General features: G+C 45.5%; 1 protein-coding gene across 1 annotated transcript in view; it reads left to right on the top strand.

Moving 5' to 3' along the window:
- The first annotated feature begins 4,790 nt into the window (after nt 1-4,790).
- Nucleotides 4,791-24,182, top strand: part of Tmem212 (transmembrane protein 212) — a 30,899-nt gene continuing 11,507 nt past the window's right edge. The window contains 4 exon segments of the mRNA XM_036189496.1: nt 4,791-4,836; nt 4,839-4,942; nt 16,446-16,505; nt 17,972-18,295. Coding sequence (XP_036045389.1) covers nt 4,791-4,836; nt 4,839-4,942; nt 16,446-16,505; nt 17,972-18,295 — 534 coding nt within the window.

Here is a 24,182-nt window from a genome sequence, read left to right as displayed (position 1 = left end):
GATAGAAACAGCTACACACTAATCTAGTGGACGAGAACAAAATCTTCCACCTCCAGAGTCAAGAAAGCAGAACTCAGAACTCCCTGACACCAAACGCCTCAGGCGCTGGCAATGTGTCGCTGCCACCGGCTCACACGGGGACTCTAGTTCACAAGTCACAGCTGCTCCAGGCCCTGAGAAGACCAGGCTGACACAGACGACAAGCTGTCCAAGCTTGCTGGTGACAGTCAAGTTGTCTTGCCCCCCCAAAACAGGGAAAGGCTGATAGAGTCTAGATGATTTCAGAACACTTGAGGGGGATATACTGGAAGCAGACATAATTGGAATTAGGTTAAGTGTAGGTCGGTGAGCAATCTCTAAGTAGGTTCAAATATCTATCAGATTGGAGGGTTTAAAATTAAAATTTGGCAGTTTCCAGTTAGGGATAAAAACATTAAAACTTTGCCCTCTGTTAGTCCCAGCTCTTATGAAGAAAGAAAGTTTACTCAGGGTTGAAACTGACCAACCAGGAAAAGCAGAAGAAACAGGCTGTGTGTGAACACCAGAAAGGCTTAAATGGTTGAGAAATGGGCTCTTTGGAAAGGAACTATGAAAAGGTACTTCTAAGTATGAGGTGTACCTCCACAATGGAGCCTGGCATGCAGGCACCATGTTAGGTAGAAAGCAGGCTGTAGCTGGCTGCTGAAGGAGGCACAGGAACCGGCGCCCTGTACCATCAGCCCATCCGAATCATCAAACTCACTGAGCCCACACACTCCATTAACTTGAATTTTTCAAACTCCCAGAACTGCCCTAACATTTTTCTTATTCTTTTTCATGACTTAAATAACGCTGAAGAGTTCAGACATTTATAAAATGTCCCTAGTACCTGAATTTATCTAATTGTTTCCTTTTTGTTAGATTCCACTGAGATATTCTTGCACAAATGCTGCGCAGGTGACCCTGTGTGGGCCATTCTGTCGTATTAGGAGGCAGTGATATCGGTTTGTTCTGTTATGGGTCATAGTTTGATCATGTGTTACTATGGCAACTAACATACACTCCACCACCATTCCCTCCCTTTAATAGCCTTTGATGAACCCTGCTGGGGTCAGTCACTACACTGCTGTTACCAGTGTTATTTTTTTTTTTTAATTTTTGGTATTTGACTGATTCCAGGAAATTCTCTTATAGTCTTCTCTTGTCCCTATCTTGCCTAGTGAATATCAGGATTTTACACACACACACACACTCACACACACACACACACACACACACACAACTCACACACACATACTCATGCACTCCTCACACACTCACACACACATCCCTTACACACTCACACTCCTCACACACACAGACATAACTCTCACACACTCACACACACACATTCCTCATACAATAACACACATAGAGACACACATACACTCACATACATTCACATACACACACTCACACTCCTCACACACTAACACACACATTCACACATAGACACACACATAAAGTCACACATACACACTAATACAGACACACATATACACTCACACACAGACACAGACACCCACACTAACACACATTCACACACAGACACACAGACACCCACACTGACACACACATATATACATTCACACACTTATTCACAGAGACACTCACACTAACACACACAGATACACACACACACACACACACACATACACTCACACACATATTCACACACACACATGTAAGTTCTGGGGATTCCAGTACTGGTCTTCACTTTTGAGCAGCAAGCCCTTCATCTGTTGGGCTACCCCCATCACTGCCACCCACTTTCAAACAGGCCTCATGTGGCTGGTTTCTAACTTGCTATATGGTGAAGGGTGACCTTGAATTCCAGATCCTCTAACTCTACCTCCCTTGGGATTATAGACATGTGCCACCAAGCCAACAAACTCAGGTCTTTCTGACACCAGAATGTGTGCTCTATCTACTATATGGGTGACTACTCCTCAATACTCAAAATAAGACAGATGTCTGGAACTACTAGGAAAATACATTTTAACTACATCTCTCTTTGGAAGCGCCATTTTCTTTTTAATATAAATGAATCTCTCCTGTAGCTTTGAACCCTTTTGAACCCTAAAACTCTAGCAGGGACTACATGCTAAGGAATTACTTTAAAAGATACAGGATGGTGGGATCAGAATGCCCCTCAGTATCTCTGCCACCATCCAGCCTTTGTGAGTCTAGGATCCCTTGCTCGATTGCGTGCAGTGTACAGGAGGGAGCTGGATCAGATGTTGGCTTTTTTGTTTGCTTGTTTTATTTTGTTTTGTTTGTGGGAGGGGCTGAGGTAGAGATCCACTGTGTAGTCCAAGCTGATCTTGAAGTACTGATCCTCCGGCCTCAGCTGCCCAAGTGCTGGGATTACAGGCATTCCCACACCCAACACTGCTTTCATCTGTCTGTCTGTCTGTCTGTTTGTCTGTTTGTTTGTTTGTTTGTTTTTTCTTTAGGATTGAAATGCTGGCAGAGCCTCCACCATTTTTCCTTGAGCCAAGATCTTGGGGTTTCTTTGGGTTGGAGAGAAGGGAAGGCTTTGATTCTGCCTCCTTCTAGAAGAATTTACCGAATTCCTGTTCTAGAAATTTGGTGCCAAGAAGGAGAAGGAGCTCCCCCAGTGGTGGTAACAGATGCACATCCACCTCCGTTCTCAGTGAAAGATGTCCCTGCTTTAACGAAGTTAACATGAGTCTAGCCTCTCTGGAAATCATGGGAGTGGGGAAGGGATGTCCCTAGTTCCACCTCACTTCTACTTGGTCATATTGGTGGTAACAGCTTTTAATCACTAATAAAGTTATATTGACAACGTCTGAGTTAATTCAGAATGTTATAGGCATTTAAAGTCTCCCCAAATTAAACGAAAACATTCTGTCTTTGTTTGCCATCCTTTGCACTGTGTACTGTTTAACATGGGGATTTCAACAGTCTGTTTTCCAAACGTGCAAACAGCAGAGAGTGAGCTGCCCCAGAATGTGCTAGCACACCACAGAGCTGTGATCTTGAGATAAGAAGTGAAGGAAAAAGTCAAAACAGCTCAACCAAATACAAATGCAGACAAATCTGTCTTTCCCCAGACCCTTTCCCTGGCATGAGGGAACAATCTGGCCTCGACATTAGCTCTGGTGAACTTGAACTCACATATGCTTACCCTTGTGCAGCTCCCTGGGGCCCAGATGCAGACTGGACAAGCTAACATTTCCATGAACTGATCCCACAAGTATTTACTAGTGTGGATCTGCTCCGTAGACGCAGTCATAAGCTATCAGAGAGGCCATGCACATTTACCGGGAGCAGAAGACTCACAGGGTCTCTGCCCTCCAGGAACGTCTCTAGTTTGTGTAGAAAGAAAACAATCGGAGAATCTAGCCCACAGTGTGGAGAGGACCAGGGCATAGTGGCCATGCCAGGCAGTCTGAGAAGCTTTCCCAGATTCTGTGTATCTGGATGCAACAGCTTTGAAATCTGGGTCAACTCATGGAATGGCTAGTATAGATCAGAAGGGTTGGGGGGAATTCGGGGAACTGGTGAGAGGTGTCACTCTCCTGTACGTGGGAGGGCGCTTTGGGAATCTCTATCAAACTGGTCAGGAAGAGTCAAGCCTAATGTCCCCAAGGTAATAGACAACAGACTCAGAAAAATTAAGTAGCTCGTTCTTCCTTTAGGACACAAACCTAGTAGAGGACGAAACTGCCTGACTTCAAACCCATGTTCTAGGCTAATGAAATAGCACTTGCCTCCAAGCCTGAAGAACTAAGTTTAGCCCAGGACCCAACATGAGGGAAAAAGAGAACTGATTTTTGCAAGTTGTCATACTATGGCATGAGCATCCCCCTTCAACACACACACACACACACACACACACACACACACACACACACACACAGTAGATAAATGTAATTACTTTAAAATTTATTATTTGTGTATGGTTATTTTGCCTCCATGTATGTGTGTGCACCACATGTATGCCTGGTGTCCAAGGATACTAGAAATGGATATCAGATCTCCTGAGACTGGAGTTATAGACAGTTGTGAGCCACCAAATGGATGCTGGGGAATTGAACTCAGGTCCTCTGGAAGAGCAGAAAAAAATCTAAAATAGCTGAGCATGATGCCTATAATATCAGCCCTTGGGAGACAGAGGCAGAAAGGTCCCCAAAAATTCAGGGCCAACTTGGTCTCCATAGCAAGTTCCCAGACCTTGTCTAAAATAATAATAAATAACTGTATGGAATTAAACTTGGAAAGGAAAGACTTGTTTGCTTAAACCATTTAAATTAAATATAACGAAAAATGACAAGTAATGGTGTGTGTGAGATCCTTGCCTTGCTTTGTGGGAACTTTTGCTGGGAATGTGGCTCTATTGTGCACAGAGGATGTGGCTTTCTGCTGGAGCCACCAGGCAGGTTGAGTTCAGAAACAATTAGCTCAGTCAGTGAACCTTTGAATCTGATTAAGCCAGGAAGTGGTCACTCCCCAGGACACAGCAAATGAAGGGAGTCAAGGCAGCCACTCCAAAATGAGAAACCAGTCGCCCAGCTCTCTCTGAAAAAGGACGTGTTAAAGTTTATCCTGCCTAACTTACATCCAGAGCTCTCTCATTCCTTCCATTCACCTCTGGAGACAATGACTATTGTCTGCGGGACCTTGTTGCTCCTGTTTGCAGACATCGCAGCTAAGGTCTCTAAGAAACTTATGTTTGTAGAGGGCTGGCTCACCCTCCTGTTTTGTTAACAAATATTTCAGAGCAAAGACTCAAGTCACAGAGGAAGATGAAGGGCCTCTACCAGGCTGCTGGCTGGACCCTGCTTACTCTAGGGGCCTCTTCTCAGGAGTCATGGTCTTCTTCCCCGTCTTTTCCTGCAAGCTTTGGTACACAGGATGGAGTGTTTGGATCGCTTGTCCCATCTGGAACGGGGCTTTGGTAGGGCATATTTCATGAAACATACTGACGTAAAGGGAGGTGAGAGGAAAGGGGAAGTAAAATAATACATCAGTTAAGAGTTTTCTAATAATTCAAAGAAGTCTATGTCCTGCAGAAAATCATAATCCTGAATTTAGAGCAGGAATTTCTATTAATGAAATTTTAAGCATATGATTTTTCTTATCATTGTTTCATGTGTGTTTATATGTCATGTATACAACAATGAAACGTTCTTATGAGGTATGGTGGCACAGACCTGTAACTCCAGCACCCGGAAGACTGAGGCAAGAATGTGAGCTGGAAGTCAGCCTGGGCTACGCAGTGAGGCTTTGATTATTATGCAACTGTCCATCCCTTACAAGCTAATGTCACCACACTGGACTCAGTTTTGAATAAGATTATATATATATTTGATGTAGGCTGAATGTGTATTTTAGGCATAGACCAAGAGAAATGATGTGTGTGTCCCTGGCAAGCTACTACTGAGTGGCTGCAGGAGGTGGAGAGGCAAGCTGGGGTTGGGCGTGGAGTCAGAGACGCAAGGAGTAGGGAAGTAGCTAGTGTTCAATTTCAGACTTTAACGGTCTTACTATGTGGTCCGAAGCGGGAGTCTCATCCAGCTCGTCCTTCTTGCTTTTTTTCCCCTGTGCTGTGGGGACATTCATGGGTAAAAAGAGGCCACGTGAACAACTGTCTAATCCTAAGATACTTGGTGAGGATGAAGGCAATTTGAGCAGACTGCTAACTAGAGCTTTGGACTCAATTGCTAGCTAACATCAAGCCTTTCCCTTACCCTGTCCAAACTCTGTTCTTATCTAGTGGCTACCAACTCTGCTATCCTGCTCCTGGAATTGCAGCTTCCTGGGCCTTATGCCCTTTCACCTTCGTGGCTGCGATTTCAAGAACACCCAGGTGTGTTTCACCCCAAGGCCTTTTTGTTTTGGGGGCTCTTTGTCTAAAATCTTCCTGTTCCGGGCTGGCTCCCAAACTGTTGTATTTTAAAAATGTGGGACACCATACAACAGGCTCACGTAGGAGGTTTATTGAGGGGAGGGCAGAGAAGGGGGCAGAGACTGGAAGAGAAAGAAAGAGATGAGAGGTGGGTAAGGCCTGCCTTTTATAAGGAAATGCAGCAAATGCATGCAGAAGTACTCTGCAGCTAAAGCTGAGGATATAACCTGTCAGGACCCTAAGAAAAGGCCAGTACAGATGCCTAAATGCTAACACAAACCACGCTTTCAAAGGCAGGATCTAATGTATCTCCAGCTGTTCTAGAACTCTCCATGAAGCCGAGAGCTTCTGACCTTCCTACTCCCAGTTTCCCAGTGCTGGGGTGACAAGCCAACACCAGAGCACACAGCTTCCGGGGCTTCACATCTGGAGGCAAGCTCTCCAGTGAGCTACATACCCAACTGCCCCCTGTCAAATGTCACTCCCACCCTAGTCCTCCCTCTTTTACCCTGTTTTAAATTGCACCCCCAGGGCTGGAGAGGTGGCTCAGTGGTTAAATTGCACCCCCAGAGGCCAGCAGAGATGACCCAGAAGGTAAAGGTGCTTTTGTCACCAAGCTGGAAGACCCAGGTTCGATACCTGGAACCTACCAATTCCCATCAGAGGTCCTCTGACCTCCACACACGTGCCATGGTACCCATGTGCTCACTCCCCCAGCCCCATACAAAATAAATAAAGCAAATGTAAAAAGCATCTTTAAAATTGTAAGCCCCGCCCCACCTGCCATTCCCAATCCTGTGGTCCCACCCCATCTCCATTACAATTTAACTTAACTACCTATTGTGCATCGCACAAGATTAGAGTTCTGCTTCTGTTTTCTTTATTACTCTATCTCCAGAGCTTAGAACAAAGACAGCCACCTGCTGCCTTTGACGGCCACTGTGGACTGAGTAGGTGACTCCTGGGCCCTGCGTCCTGGCGACACAGACTGTGTTATAGAGTGGAACTTTGGTTAGGTTGCCAGGACTCCAGGTGAGGCTGGTCTGGGCAGGAGAAACCCCCCAGAGAAGGAAAGCAGCAGAGTGCTCACTCCTCCTATGTCCAAATTTGGAACAACAACAATTTTTTCCTCTTGAGGTTCCTTTTAAGCTACAGTTTTGTCTGATGAAGGTCAGTTTCAGAAGGCCCCTGCCAATCACTTCCTTAGTTGCTACTGAGACACATCTTCCTCCAGTGAAAAGATGCCTTGTATATTTCAATCATACTGTCACTTCCTTTACAGATGACTCTTGTGTTTCTTTGGAGATGTAGAAGAGGGATTTTTTGTATGTGATACCCCAGTGCTGACCCTACCCTGTCCTTTGTATTTGTTCAAAGCTTTTAGTCAAGACTTTCTGAAGTCAGGCCCACCTTCTGGTTCACACACCCTAACTCTGTTTGGAAAGCCACATGGCACACGATTTTCCTAGGATGTCTGAACAAGGTTATTTATAGGAGTCAGCTGCTGTGGAACATGCAGCCAGCAGGTCATACCATCTTCAGGAAGGAGCCCTAGTAATCCTGGAACACATGGCCTGCAGAGCCATCTCCAACGAAGATACTGGATCCCATGAGTTCTATCAAAGGACCCATATCAACAAGCCACAGCCTAGCTCCCAGTGCCTCGCTAATGCAAGGTCAGGGTTCCGCTTGAGCCCTGCGGAGCAGGCTTCTCAACTGTTACAGAAGGGGTTTGGCTAGGTGGAGTTAGCAGTCATAGGACTTCATCTACTGGAGGGCACTAGTGGAAGGACAGTGTTGGCAGTGGGTAAAATAATGAAGTCAGGGTTTATTCACTACTGATGCAGAGTGGAGAAAGGAACCTCGGTGCAGGGCCAAGTTCAACTCCAGACGCTATAGCACAAGACAGAATGTAGGTCAAGGAGCAGGGTGTGGGGCAGTGGACAGGAAATTACTAAGAGGAAACAGCAAGGAGAAATGATGGGATTTTACTGAGGACAGACTAGGTGATCAGATATTGTCTACAGGGTGATGCTGAAGGACAGAGAGACCAAGTACACAGTTAATCAAGCACCACTGGCCTGGAGGGGCTCGCTCAAGGTCTTGTCAAATGTTTTTATTTATCTATTACCATGTTTTATTTATTCACTTCATTTACTGTGTGTATGAATGCACATGGGTGTCCCTGAGCACCTGTGGAGCTCAGAGAACAACATTCAGTAGCCTGTTCTCTCCTTCCACCACGTGGGATCAAACCCAGGTCTGCAGCTTGATCACAAGAGCCTTCACCTGCTGAGCTGTCTCATTCACAGGCCCCCAAATGAGAGAGAACAGGGAAGTACTGATTCTGGTGATTTGGCTGAAGTCAGGGTAAGCAAATTGATCTTGTTAATGGTTAGTTTCCCACTTGAATAGTCTAAGCCTCTTTATAGTCAGCCTGTCTAAAAACAAATGATTCATCCAAACCAATTCTTTCTTCTCCAACTTCCTTTTCTTTGTGTTGGGAAATCAATTTCAAACCAAGAATGACCTTTGACTCAATTCTTTCTGCTAAAGTAGAATTTTCAGACTGTGCAAATCACTGGGGGTCTGTAGCCATCGGTATCAGTGCTGGGGATCTGTGGTCGGCAGGGTCAGTGCTGGGGATCTACGGACACCAGGGTCAGTGCTGGGGATCTGTGGTTGGCAGGGTCAGTGCTGGGGATCTGTGGACATCGGTGTCAGCACTGGGGATCTGTGGTCGGCAGGGTCAGTGCTGGGGGATCTACGGACACCAGGGTCAGTGCTGGGGATCTGTGGACATCGGTGTCAGCACTGGGGGTCTGTGGTCGGCAGGGTCAGTGCTGGGATCTGTGGACACCAGGGTCAGTGCTGGGGATCTGTGGATGACATGGTCAGCACTGGATTATGGTGGGCCTCAGCAGTGCTTGTTAGGCAGCTCCCACTTACCACTTCTGGCAGGAGAGAAGAGATTCTAAAGACCAATAAGTTTGCCCCTCCCTTTGGCCATCAAGCTATGGAAACAATGGATCCCAAGGAATTGGAATTCCCCCAGGAATCCCACGCTGAGAGGAAAAAGGAAAAGGAGAATCAGGTTGCAGCCCACCTCCACCAGAAGGTTCCACACAGTTCCTACTGCTTGTCCAACCACTTGATAGAGAGACTTGAATTCAGAGAGTGATGGGTCAGTCGTGGTGGGTGCACATACTGAACAGAGTGCTCCGTTATTCACACTTATCATCTACTGAAGATAACTCCACGTGGGGACCACAAGTGGATTTGGAGGATCTATACTTGTTCTTCCTCCTAACATGTCCACACTGAATAGATCACCTTTCTCTCTACTGTCATTTTGTTTGGCCTTTTGAGGACAGGTGGCCTAGTCTAGCTTGCTGATCCTGCCAACATCCAAGCTTTGGCACTAAAAACTGGTAAAACCAGAGAATGTCATGATGTCACTTTAGACCTGCACTATGGAGCAATACCCTAAACCAGCCCTGCTTAAATCACCTGTCATGGGACGCTAAATATTCTCTACATGTGTCCCAATGTACATCTTCCTCCTCACTGTGCACCTCCCTTTTTCTACCCTACAAAGATTTTATGTCTAGGCAACCCTGAAAGTCAAACCTTAGGGATCTATGCATTAGTAGATTATAAAACCGTATTGGGTAGCTAACAGCAGGTTTAATGAATAGAATAGAGAATAGTAGAGTTTACCCCACAGTGAAGATATGGCACTAAATGTATTAGATATAAAATTAGACTGGTAGGACTCAGGCTGTGGCTCAGTTGGGAGGGTGCTTGCTTAGCATGTGAGGCCCCAGTCTGGTTCCCCAGCACCACACAGACTGGCATGGTGGTGCAGAGTCTCAGTACTTGGGAGGTGGGACAAGAGGAGCAGAAGCTCTGAGTCATCCTCAGCTGAGGTGGAGGCTAACCTGAGTCCCATAACATTGCCCTAGAAGGGATGAAGATGCTCTAAAGAGACACTGTGTGTGTCCTTCCTTTAGACCATGAGACCACTGGAATAATGGACTGTAAGTAACTGGAATGTCCCCAGGAAGCCCAAACAACTTTGGGACAACAGTGGCAGGAACACACCTTGACCAGCCAGGACTGATCATCTATGCCTGCCTACCCCAGGCTCTCTGTTTAAACGTAAACCTCCTAGTAAGATCCTGAAGACAAACTTGGCACAGAGAGATGGACCTCTCTGTTATTCCCATTGGGAGAATGGGTGGCTGATACGGTTTGTTAATACTGCCAGGGTCCAGAATCTGACTCTAAAAACTCAGGTAACAAGACCTTGTCTCAAAAAAAAAAAAAAAAAAAAGGATTTGTATCTAAGTGGAGTTTGAAGTCTAAAGACCAGCGTCCTGCAGGGACCCTGAGACCACACCCATTGCTGTCCAGCATGAAACATCTGTCTCAGATGTTTAAACTCAGTGTGAGCCAGGCTAGCTTCTCCAGAGAGCTACTTGACCACCCCAGACAAACCCCACATGTAACTGTTGAGGTAACACAGCTTTCAACTCTCATTTTCTGCTTTCCTCCACCAAGATCCCACCCTACTGCAGGCTGGTTCCTGCTGTGGATATCGCTCTGTGTAAATAAAATTCTGATTGCCCAGTGGCCATGCAGGAAGTATAGGCGGGACAAGAGAGAAGAGAATTCTGGGAAGTGGAAAGCTGGGGGAGAGACACTGCCAGCCACTGCCATGAGAAGCAACATGTAAAGACACCGAAAGCCAGAGACTGTGGATTTGTTCCAGATTAAGATACATCAGGTTTGATCAGCCAAGACCACCTGAAAGGTCTCTGATGACACCATGGCCCAGATGATCCAACATCCAGAATGGTTTCAAGGCAACTGGCTCAGAGGTTTACCCTCACAGACTACTCCATAATCCTAAAATTTTCTTTGTGTCCCCATGAGATACAGCGCCCCCCTCCAGCAGGAAGTAGTAAGAAAAACTACGCCCAATTTCCCAAAATTATCAAGCTGGCTTTGGAGATGGAATTGGCTCACTCCTTCTCTAAACCCAGACATATTGCTAAAATAAAAGGTTAAGAGATTTTTGTGTCCCAAATCAGAAGAGCCCTCTGGTGTGGGACAGAAAAAAAACCAATATTTTTATTTAAAGCAGGTTGATTATAAATGTGATCTCTTTCTAAAGAAGAAAAGGGGATATGATATAGATATAATAGGATGAAAGGGTAGATTAAGGAACTTACTTCTAAAGAGCAACAACTTGTTTAAAATGTTTTACATTAGTATAGATTTTAGTCTATTGATACAAACTTAAAGCTAATTTTGTTATACTGTGTATATATTTAAATATATACTGTGTGTATATATTTAAAACTACTCATGTTTAAGGTATTATGTTTGTATAGCTCATTTTAAATTGAAATAGATAATTAAAAATAGATTAATAATTAGTCATCTATGATAATCATACTCGTAGCCATGTTAGTTAAGTCTTCTAGATATACATAGAGATATTGCAGATAGATAAGTAATCTTCAAATACTTCAAAGACCTACAGAATATGGCATTTAAAATATTTTTAAAATTTAGACTTTCTGGACAGTTAGACATATCTGCTCCTGGAAACACTGATTTACTTCAGAGAGGAGGATGGGCATTGAAGACATTTCATATGGAGTTTACCTTCTTGACAAAAATAGCCATTTGGACAAGAAACTGTTCTTGCCTGGACTGCTTGATCAACTGGACATGCAGGACCTATAGAAAGGTGACCACTGAACTTTGCTTGACAAAATGGTCCTTCAGGTTCCTGCTTCACAGAGGAAACTGCCAGACATTCTACAGGACACTGAGAGAAGTGACTGAGAGACTCTAGCCCTGTGGGCTGAAGACACATGCCCCAACTTTACAAAGGAACACTAGGTGACTGTCCAGGCTGCCAGCTGTCTCTGTCTACCCTGCAAGACTCCCGAAAGTTGCTTGCGTCCTTCTCCCGGTTCTCAGGTAATATTATATCCTTCTGAAGTCTTTGATGTAGTTGAAGACTAGATAGTTATAATTTTCTCAGTTATGATAAAAGATAAGTTAGATATAAAACCTTGGACTCACAAATATAAGATGGATAGGATATCTTCTTTAACATTGTAACTGTAATTCTTGCTTTGTTATATGTAATTTTACTATGTAAAAGTTAAAACCTTCCTTAAAAAAAAAAGAAAAGAAAAGGGGAAGTGCTGTGGATATCGCTCTGTGTAAATAAAATTCTGATTGGCCAGTGGCCAGGCAGGAAGTATAGGTGGGACAAGAGAGAAGAGAATTCTGGGAAGTGGAAGGCTGGGGGAGAGACACTGCCAGCTGCTGCCATGAGAAGCAACATGTAAAGACACCGGTAAGCCACAAGCCTTGTGGCAAAGTATAGATAAATAGAAATGAGTTAATTTAAGATAGAAGAAGTAGATAACAAGAAGCCTGCCACGGCCATACAGTTTGTAAGCAATATAAGTTTCTGTGTGTTTACTTGGTTGGGTCTGAGTGTCTATGGGTCTGGCAGGTGAGAGAGATTTGACCTGACTGTGGGCCAGGCAGAAAAACTCTAACTACAGGTTCCCCCCTGTCTGCCCCAAGCACAGGGTCACTTCCTCACCTCTGCAGATGATGATCTCCAGCCATGGAAATCAAAGCCGGCAAGACTTGCTCCAGGCTCTCTTTGTCCTCCTGAACTTAATACCCAAATGCTTCTTGTGTGCCAAACTCTCATTCTTGTCTAGTTTTGCTTTGTTTTATCTAGTAAATTTGTTGTTTTGTTTTTAATGGGGGGGGGGGGGACACAGAGAGAGAAGGTATCTCAGAAGCTAGAAGAGGGTATCCCATCCCTGGAGCTGGCCTTTCAGGCAGGTGTGAGCTGCCTGCCATGGGTGCTGGAAACTGAACTCAGGTCCTCTGTAAGATCTGGACACACTCTGAGCTGCTGAGCCATCTTTGTTCAGTTCTTCAATGGGGACATTTGTATGTGTACATTTTTTTTTTAAATCTAGATTGCAAATTCCAGTGAGAGCTGGAATCATGACCCATGTGGTTATTTGGTGCCCTTTTTCATCTTATACAGCCTCAGCCTTTTCTGAAAAGCAGGAGACCAGCTCCATGTCAGTTTATTTAATGTTATTTTTAGGAAAGAGTCTAGTTTCAATGTGAAATGTCCTTCCTAGGTACAGGGGTTAGAGCACTCGGCCCCAGCTACTGGCACTATTTGAGAAGGTCGTGGAAGCTTTGGGACAGGAACCCTTCCTTGCTGGACAGTCAGTCATGCAGGACAGATGCTGAGGCCCTGTAGCTCAGGTCCATTTCCTGATCACTGCCTGCATCATGAGTATAGACGCAACATTAACAGCTAGCCTCCTGCTCCTGCCTGCCACCATGCCTTCCCCGCCACCGCCACATCTTCCTGTCCATGGTGGACAGTATCTCCTGGAACTGTAAACTACAGGAGTTCTCCCAACCTCAATCTGTGTCTTTCAGGGTATTTTATGACAGAAATAAGAAAGTATGCCGGGCGGTGGTGGCGCACGCCTTTAATCCCAGCACTTGGGAGGCACAGCCAGGTGGATCTCTATGAGTTTAAGGCCAGCCTGGTTTCCAAAGCAAAGTTCTGGGAAAGGTGCAAAGCTACACAGAGAAACCCTGTCTCGAAAAACAAGACAAAACAAAACAAAAAAAGTAACCAATACAGGGTCCCATGTAGCCCAGGCTGGCCTCAGACTGTGTAATGGAGGATGACATTGAACTTTGGATCCTCCTGCCTGTGTGCTGAGTGCTGGGACTGCAAATGTGTGCCACTGTGCCCACAGCGGGGCTTCTGTGTGCTGGGAAAGCATGTTGCTAACAGAACAACATCTTCAGCCTTGCTGTGCAGATTCAGCGTGCTAACACCAGCGTGCTTGCCACCGTGTCTGCCCTATATCTAATCAGAATGAAGACTTGCTATCGTGACTTTATCTGCATTGGGATTACCTCACTGCTTGTAGTAGACCCACAATAGATGCTTGTAAGTGACTAAGATGTATATCATATCTTCCTATGATGCCTCTGAAATTGTTTCCGTCCATTCATTTGCTTCTGGGAACTGCGTACTGCCTGTAAGCAGCTTGAACGGCTAGTGGAAGGGTGTACAACTACCCCAGAAAGCAAGCCAACAGCATGGCAGAGGGAGGGAGTGCTCTCTGCTACCCCAGGCCCCTGCCTCCCTGCCCTTCCTCGTGCGCCACTGACCAACCAGCCCTTCACTTCCCAAACACCCCATCCTTCCTCCTATTCTTTTCCCGTTGCTTGCCCTCAAATCTCTTCCCTTTTCATTCTTCCCTCTTCTTATCTAAATTCAGGAACAGCATCAGGAAGATGGGTATGCTCAGCTCTGGCATGCCCATCCCATCAGCCAAGTGGATTTAACAAGTTACCGCACAGCCATATCCTAGGCTGCCACTCCGTGAAAGAGCTTTTTCAGAGTTGTGCGTAAACAAGGCAAAATTGAAGTTGGCTGCTGTGAGCAAAATAACAGGAAACTCATTCTGCATCGTTTTTCAACTTTGAAAAGGAAAGAGAAACTGCTGCCAGCACACTTAAGGCAAGCTAGAGTCTCGGCATCCAATCATGTCTGCTGTCTTCCAGAGCTAAGCCAGCAAATCTCCTGCTGCTGAGTGACAGGCAGCGATGTGTCAATGTGGACGCTTAGACAGCCAGGGCTCTGTTTCTCTGCCTTAGTCCCCCATTATGCTGCATGTGCTGCCTCTGCCTCCTTAAAATCTCCTGGAAAGGTTCTTCTTGCAGAATCAAGCCAGGAACTTCTTTTGACTACAGATGGTCCTGTTTTTATCCACAGGACATTCATGGTAGAGCCACGCCAAGTCTGCGATCTTGGGCTCAGCAACCGGAGCCATGCATGAGCGGGAGTTTCCCTCTCCCAGTTTCTAAATTCAAGTTTCAAGACGGTAAATACACCAAACATGGAACTCTGCAAGCAGCATCCCACTAGACCACAGGGGCGGAGCTCTCATTCCCCCTGAGTCCAGCAGCTCTATGCATGCCATCGTATTCATTCTGTCAAAATCAAAACTGTGCTGTTTTTAAACCGTCCTACACTCCAATCATCTCCTCCCGGCTTTCTATCTGGACCTCAGACCCCACGCTTTGATTGAGAATAAGGATTTCTGCGGTTTGCGGATAAGTGCTTCTTAGTCTCAATTACCACAAACGGCTCCTTCATCAGACCTCATGATGAATCCAAGATGAGCTCAGAGATTCTTTTCCATTACCTACTGCAGCATTCTGGACACTCCATTCCTTCCTTTATTAACTATTTTCATTCTGTACTTTGGGCCTCTTTCTTTAAACATGGACTATCGAGAAAACTCTTCATAAAAGCTGACATGACTGCACCCACAACACTGAATGCCATGCCATGTGCGTCCATCTTAATGGCTGTCTTTGTTAGTTAGGAAACAGAGGTCATGTGTCTGTATCCCATCAGCAGGTCAAGGCCCCCAAATGAAAAGAAAGCAGGCTGTGAAAGACCAGGCCCCTGCTAGGAATGATTTGGGGCGTGGAGACAGGTCTCCATTTCCGTTTGTCCTGTTTGAAGCTTTATAAAGTTGATGATGGAAAAATGGAAAACAGGATATTGGGGTTGGAACATTGCTCAGTAAGGAAAGATGCTTGCAGCTAAACCTGCCATCCTGAGTTCAGTCCCCAGGACTCATATGATAGAAGGAGAGATCCAATCCTATCACTTTATCTGACTTACACACACACACACACACACACACACACACACAGAGAGAGAGAGAGAGAGAGAGAGAGAGAGAGAGAGAGATATTAAAAATCCTTAAAATTTAAAAGTTGTATATGTGTTACTTTTTTGTTGCTGTGATTAAAAAATACCATAACCAAAAGCAACTTCAGAGTTTATTTTTGGCTTATGGTTCCAGAGGGTTCCAGTCTATGATGGCAAGGTGTGGCATGCCAGCAGGAGGAGAAAGTTGGCTCTGTACATTGTCGCCCCCACACAGAAAGCAGAGGGAGCAAGCAGGAAGTGGGTCCAGACTGCAAGGCCCAAGGCCTGCCCCAGTGGGCTTTACTCACTGCCTCCAGCAAGGCTCTGGGTCTAAAGAGTCTACACCTTCCCAAACAGTGCCACCAACGTGGGAACAAGTGTTCAAATCCACGAGCCTACGGGGGCATTTCTCATTCAAACCAACACACAAAGCACAGGGCAAGACCTATGAAGCAAAGTTAACTGTGGCAGAGGTGGTGGCCGTGACGGCAAAGGCAACAGAGAAAGGACAATGAGCTGGCGTGACTCACGTCCTGATGACTCTAGTGGCTTATTTTGCTCCGTCCACACAGGTCCTCTCCCACATGAAGAAGGGGTCAGAGCCATCAACCGTCTCACCCTTTGCCCTGCCTTCTGGCTTGTGATAAAGTTGTCAAGCTGTGAGGCAGATTGAACTCTTTGCAGAGGCCCCTTCGATTGTAGATGTTATTTTTTTTTTCAATTTTCTTTTCACAGGCCATCACAGCTGGGGCACTTGTACTGCTTGCTCACAGAAAGTGGACCCAGAGACACTTGGTAAATACAAATTTCTAACCCTCCTTCTTCCATCTCCCAGGTCCTGGGATTACAGGCATGTGCCACCTTGCCCAATTTTATAAACTATGTTTAAAATGTAATTTTATCCAGTTTTTACTCTAAATAATTTCTCTAAGCTCATGGTTACTGTTGGACCCATGTCAGTGCTCCTGAGTTAATGTAGAATCAGGCTCTTCTGCTTCAATAATGTAAGTGTCCATGGTGTGTGTGTGTTTGGGGGGCATGGAGTGAACCCCAGACTCAGTGCTGCTAGACAAGCACTCTGCCCACTTGAATTACACCCCCCGCCTGAACAACCCCTCAGCCTGATGTCACCTTCGGAGCTCTCTCAGTTCTGGGAAAGGATGAGAACTCCAAGCCAGCTTGTATTTAGCGGCACCAAGTCAGCTCTTCCCTCACTACAGAAAGAGTGTGGTATCCACTGTAGCCTAATTTCCGTGGCAAAGGCCGTGGACAGGTCAGCTGGAGCTCGGACTGAGAGGGTCTGGATGAGGTCTGAAAGGCAACCTTTCCAGAGGCTCTTCAGCAGCATCCTGCTCCCCAACCACAGAGTAGCAAGGTCCAACGAAGGGCTGTGTTTTCCCAGAATCAACAGGCACTCTGAGTATGATAGGGAATAAACAAATAAAACTTTATCGAATTGATTTCATTTTACCTCACATTGCTGATGTGATTTCCTCCTGTAGCATAGGTTGGCAGCAGGGGGACAGCAGGTCCTAAAAGGAAGGTAGAGGGAACCAGGGGTGGAGTTCAGGGACAGAGTGCAAGCCTAGCATACAGAGGCCTTAGGTCTAAATTTTAAATGGTAGCACTGGGTAGGTGCTGTGGATATCGCTCTGTGTAAATAAAGTTCTGATTGGCCAGTGGCCAGGCAGGAAGTATAGGCGGGACAAGAGAGAAGAGAATTCTGGGAAGTAGAAGGCTAGGGAGAGACACCGCCAGCCGCCGCCATGAAAAGCAACATGTAAAGACACTGGTAAGCCACAAGCCATGTGGCAAAGTATAGACTAACAGAAATGGGTTAATTTAAGATAGAAGAAATAGATAACAAGCAGCCTGCCACGGCCATACAGTTTGTAAGCAATATAAGTCTCTGTGTGCTTTCTTGGTTGGGTCTGAGCGACTGTGGGACTGGCGGGTGAGAGAGATTTGTCCTGACTATGGGCCAGGCAGGAAAACTCTAACTACAGGTAGGGTGGGGTGGTTTGGGTTGGGGATAATTCAATGTGGCACTTGAGATGTAGAAGCAGGAAAGACCAAGAATTCAAGGCCAACCTTGGCAACATAGAAATCTGAGGCTAGCCTGGGCTACAGGAGACTCAGTCTTGAGTGTAGATGAGATAGAAAGTGTGTGTATTTCTCCTCTTCCAGGTAGAGGAGATTAACGGCCACCAGTAACAGTGGTTTCTTCCTCCAAGTGACAGTTTGTTTCTGCTTATTTTCAGTGGGAAGCTGGCTTCACCTTTGTAATCCTGAGCATTATGGGATGTCCACTTCATTTTGCAATAGCCTTGGAATCTGCCCTCCTCGGTCCATATTGCTTCTACACCTTCTCAGGGGCTGCGGGGACCGGCTATGTTGGCTACGCAGTGACCTTCCCTTTCCCGTACACGAAGTTTCCGTCAGTCTGTGTGGACCCCCTCCACTATGAAGAGTATCACCTGGCACTTCAAGCCCTGGACCTGTGCCTGAGTTTCACCCTCTTCTGTGTGTCCCTTGGAGTGTTCATCAAGCTTTCTGCAAGACTGCTGCAGAATGGACACATAAATGTAAGTTCCAACAAAGGGAAACGGGGCCTCACTCAGTCCTGAATGGTGAAGGACTGTGTGGGAATCCCTAGTGTTCTGTCTGCTGCCATGGTAACCTGGGTCCGGCTTGGTACAGGTTTTGTTGAGTGGGGGAGGGGTGTGTGTTGAGGGAATTACTGGTTTATTCCCCAATAGTAGGCACCACTTGCCAGTTTTTTCTCAACCTAGAATTTTAAAGCTGTGTATAGGAATAAGACAATGGTACATAAAAACTCTCACCTCTTGGTATTTATCTCCTTTTAGATTTTTTTTTAATTTTTAAATTAACTGACAATTTTATACATGTATATATTAGATCATGTTTACCTCACATTACTTTCTCTTGCCCCCCTTTTCTCTTCCACTGAGTCCCTTCTCCATTAATTTCCCTTCTACTTTCATATCTTTGTGTGTGTGCATGTGTGTGTGATGTGTGTATTTGTGCATGTGTGCATACGTGTGTGTGTGTGTGTGTGTGTGTGTGTGAGAGTGTGTGTGTGTGTATACATGTGTGTGTGCATGCATGAACTCACTTGGCCCGATGAGTTCACTGACGTTTCTTATGAGATTGCAGTTGAGGGGACATTTACTGGCACATGGGCCGTTACCCAGTGGCTACAACATTGAAGAAAACATCTCCCCTTACTCCAGCAATCATTAACTGCCGAGAGCTCCCCGGGAAGGCTCCCGAGTGCTCCCCAGTGCTCCCCATGAGAGTGCTGACCCATCCATTCTTATGAACAGGTCTTAGGTCTTGTTCAGGTAATTACAGCTGCCGTGAGTTCATGAGTACACTGGCCATGTTGTGTCTGGAAGCATTTCACAGCCCGCCTCCCAATCCTCCAGCTCCTGTGTTCGCCCCAGCTCCACCTCTGTAATGTCTTGGAGGAGGTGATGTGGGTGTTTCAGGCTGAGCACTTAGTTGTCACGCATGTTCTGCACTTTCGGTGGTTTTGAGTCTTCATGAATCACCACGCTCTGCAAAGTGGACACGTTCTGATGAAGGCTGGGCTTACAAAAGGAACTCCTGCCTCATGCCACAGCATAGGGCAGGGCAAAACAAACACTGTATGATCAACTATGTGAAATCAAAAAAGTCACATTCATAGAGCAGAGCAGAGTGTAGTTATTGGCAAAGGTTGGGGATTCAAGAAGTAAGGAAATTTTAGTCAAAGAATATAAATTTCAGATGTAAGTAAATAGTTTTGGGGGTATAATGTACACCGCAAGACTATAGATAACAATACTGCATCACATACAGAAGATTTGCTAAGAGAATACACACACACACACACACACACACACACACACACACACACACACTGTGTATATATTTACAGTATTTTGATCAGGGTCTCACCATGTAGCCCAAGCTGGCCTCACATTCTGTATCCTCATACCTCGCCTTTCCAAATGCTGGGATTGTGGGTACATGCCAACACATCCAGTCTTCAGAAGGAAATCTTGTGAGTGTACATGTGTGAACTGGGGGTACAAGTGCCCATGCACACATGTGGAAGCCTGAGGATGATGTCAGGAATCTTTCTCCATGTCCCCCCCTTACTCCTTTGAGATAGGGTCTCCTGCTGTAGGGTCTCCTGCTGAGCCCAACACTTACCTATTGGGTCAGGCTGGCTGACCTGTGAATTCTTGGGATCTGCCTGTCTCCACCCAGTTTTTATGTGGTACCCATGTCCTCAGGTTTGCACAGCAAGTGCTCTTACCCATTGAGTTGTCTACCTGGGTTCCTTAACCAGTAAGTCTTAAGTGTTCTCACCATGAAAACACATGCATTCAAACACGCACAGGAACATGTGAGCTGACTGACGACAGATTCGCTAATTTGACTGTGGAAATATATTTGCCGACACATTTTATTGTACATCTTCAATTTAGACAGAATAAAGTTAATAATTTGCTTTATTTTACCACATTAAGCTGTACCATATCCTTTTTTTCTAATAGAGAATATTAAGAGCTTTGTGTAAACTGATTTTAGAAACATCCTTTATGCTTTAAATATTAGTCAAATGTGGATGCTTTAGTTTGGTAGCCAAACAACACCCAGTATTTTTGTTTGGGCCGTGATAGAGAGGTTTGTATGTCGCAAACCAAGCTGCACTTCCTTTTTCCAAGACAGGCTAGTTATAACACTAATGCACGGTCCTAGCCAACTTCGGATTGTGTGGTGCTGTTTACATCTTAAAGTTTGTATTCTCTGCCTAACCGGTTCTTTTAAAGGCTAAGGATGTTGGTAAAGCCTAGTATGCACAAAGCTCTGGGTTTGATGCCAAGCACCACAAAACAGGGTATGGTTTGTACACATCTGTAATCCCAGCTCTTAGGAGGCAGAAGCAAGAGGATCAAGAGTTCAAAGTCATCCTTGGCTCTACAACAAGTTCAACCCTCCCGGGGTGCATGAGACCAGTTTCAAAAAAAGCAGGAAAAACAAAACTTGCCTCAGATCACTCAACTTAGGGATGGAGCCCAGTTCAGAACCCAGGCACCTTCCGACCAAGCCTGTTTCATTCCACCTGCCTTGTTGCTTCCTATTGCTGCTGCTGGCCTGCTGGCCCTAGACCCGGCCCCACCACAGCAGACCCGAAGGTGGAAGAGCCGCCTCTGCTCCTAATTCTTCCAGGTTTGGCTTCTGTTAATCCTCTGCTGTTGGAAAAGCCTGCCTCAGGTAGAAATGCTCCACCTATGTGATGTCTGTCTCAGGGGTCAGGCAGTGCTGGCTTATTTTCTTCCAGTTCTAGTCTGTGAACTCCAACCAGCAAAGCTGGAATACAGGAAGTTGGCAATCTTGATACAAGAGTCAGTCCGGTCCTCTTCGGCTTCTACATAAGTCTGCAAAGGAAATCCTGTCCATTCCTAAAACAGAGCTGATTTTTACAGGGAGGCCTGCCAAGCCAAGGCAAGCCAACCCACATTACCTCCCTCCCTGCACTACTAGGGTATCTGGAAACTTAGGACTTGAGATTTCACCCGGGTAGTGAACAGGGCACATTTTCCAGAGTTCTTGTTAGATGTAACCTGTGGCTATGAGAGCCAGTTAAATACTGGCTCTCATAATTCCCCACCGTAGGGATTCACTAGGCACATGGCTGCCCCTTATGCATGAGGCTCAGAATACCTGCATTTAGCAGATGGAGGGCAGGGAGAAAGGAAAAAAAACTGGATGCAGAATTTGGTAAGTGAGCTCAGAGACTGTGCCAGGGGGCTACCTGAAGTCCCTGGAGAGAGAAAGCGGTCAGGAAGCAGAAGCAGCAAACTGTGGGTCTCAGTCCCTTCCAACGACCCTTTCTTAGGGGTCACAAGTCAGACACCCTGCATAGCAGATGTTTATGTTATGATTCATAACACTAGTAAAATTACAGTTAGGAAGTAGCAACGAAAAGTTTTGTGTTGGGGGTCTCCACAACAGGAGGAACTGTGTTAACGGGTCACAGCATTGGGAAGGGTGAGAACCACTGGGCTAGAGGAAAAGAGCACCAACCTGGAAGTCACTCAGTTGGTAGATCCTGCAACAACAGCAGTATGATTCTCAGAGCAGATGACACCAGAAGCTCTTAGGCAGGTTAGACCATTTGTTATTTGTTTGGAGATAGTGTCTCCTACAGCCCAGGCTGGCCTCAAACTCACTGCATAGCTGAGGATGATCCTGGTCCTCAGCCTTCACCTCCAGGGTGCTGTCATCACAGACAGGCTCTTATATGCCCAGCTTCAGGGTTCTCATTAAAACACATTTCTGGCCCCCACCTGACCCTGCTATTCAAGAATCCTGGGGAAGAGCACAGACAATATGCATTTATAACACACATCCTGGGAAATTCTAATGACCACAGACGTCAAAGAGTTAACACTATAACTTCTTTCTTCCTTTCCTCCCTTCCCTTTTTTTTTTAAAGACAAGATATTCAATAACCCAGGCTAGCCTTGAACTTCCAATGTAACCAAGGCTAACCTTGAACTTGTAACCTTCTTGCCCTTACCCCCTAAATTCTGAGATTACAAATGTGAACCACCACACCCGGTTTATGAGGTGCTGGGAATTGAACCTATGATGTCATGCATGCTAGGCAAGCACTCTACCAACTGAGCTCCATCCCCAGACCCTTATACCATATTCTTTATAAAAGAGTCTCTTCTTAGGGCCATTTCTGGACAGAGTCCCCATTTCCCTACCTGCCTACAATGCAGCACCAAATTTAGGTAAACATCTAAATAAATTTACATTTTAGACATGTCCCTTGAGAGCATTTTTGGATGATTTGACATTGCTTTATTCAGAATGGCAGCAGATCAAGTTTCATTAGCCAGTCTGTGGGGCTGACACAATGGGACCCTGCCCCCAACCCACATTTGCCCAGTACAACCCAGCCTGTCTCCATGTACATCTCAAAATATTGGATGTAGTTTCCAGCAGTGAAATTAATATATTATCTATCAAAATTTCAGAATACATAGGCTTAGAAGAAAACAGTGATCTATCTAGGTATAGACTCTGCCATCTGTGATGAGCCCACAGGTATTTATAATGGTTGATTTTTTTTCTCCTTTGTTACATTTATTTGTTGGGGATATGCTCAGGTGCCCACAACTGTAATACACTCCATGTGTACGTGGAGGTCAGAGGACATCTTCCAGGAGGTGGATTCTGGGATTGGAACTTGGGTCTTCAGGCTTGGTGGCAAGCACCCTTACCCACAGAGCCATCTATCTCACCAGCCTGTATTGCTAGATTCTCTACATAATGAAAGCAACTGAGTATTACTTTGTTTTGCTTTTGTTTTTCCTAATAATACCCTAAATTTTCATTTAAACCATGATGCATCTTATTAAACATGCTCCTGGCTGGTACTTTTGTTTTCTTACAAATAAAATATTGATAATGCTTTAAAATGGCAATTTTATGCATCACTCTGAACACCACTGTTCTTTGGGAAAACAGCACTATCACAAATTGTGACAGTGAGGAGGCTCTGTCTTTTAAAAAGAGAAAGCAATGATCAAAGTACATTGTAAATGTACACAATAATACTTATATTATGTTGAAAAGCAAAGATAGGTAAAGACAACAGTGGTGATTTGAAGGGGGATGGGAGAACATGGTGTGTGGGGGAGGCACACTTGTTCTCTCCCAACCAGAGTTTCATTCTTTTGAGGCTTTCTCCTGTGCGTTTTCAGAAATGAGCCAGGCACTTCCTAGGACACCACCACACCCCTCCCCCTCCACAACTGTCTTTCATAGAATCAGGTCATTTTGTTACAGGTCGCAGGGAGAAAGGGCAGTTTAGTCCCAACCAAACACACTGAGAATTGCTTAGGAGGCATGGAGCATCTGAAGACTTTGAGAAACATGAAGACATGTGCAGCCCTTCTGACTTCAGTGTCCCGCTGGGAAGGACTCGGGCTGCACACGTCGGGTGGACCACCTGACCCACACAGCCCCACACGCAGTTTAGGTAGGGCAACAAAGCCAGAAACGCCATAACCACAATGGTCTGCATTCTTGGTCCAGCAAGTAATGAAGCTCTGAGGAAGGAAGAGTAAGGATTCCTGCACCCTGCAGGTGGTCCCCGGCAGGTGGTCCCTGCAGCGCTCCCCGCCAGGTGGGGTGGCACCTTTTATTTTTCTTTCATTATTTTTTGTTATGTTTTGTGGGTTTTTAATGAAAAGGGGGAGGAAAACATTCCCACCCCCCTTGTAATGTGAATGGTGGTTTTGCTTTTTTTAATGAATGGAGATGTATTTGCTTCACATAAAAGATTCTGGTAAACCCTTCACGTGCACTTTAAAGACACTTGAGCAAAATATTTATTGATGGGTGGCTCTTTCCCACAGTAGAAGATAAATAAGCTGCCAT

This window comes from Onychomys torridus, chromosome 6 (assembly GCF_903995425.1).
Source record: "Onychomys torridus chromosome 6, mOncTor1.1, whole genome shotgun sequence".
Taxonomy (NCBI): Eukaryota; Metazoa; Chordata; class Mammalia; order Rodentia; family Cricetidae; genus Onychomys; species Onychomys torridus.
Note: the sequence above shows the minus strand (reverse complement) of the source record. Positions and strands in the feature narration are given on the sequence as shown.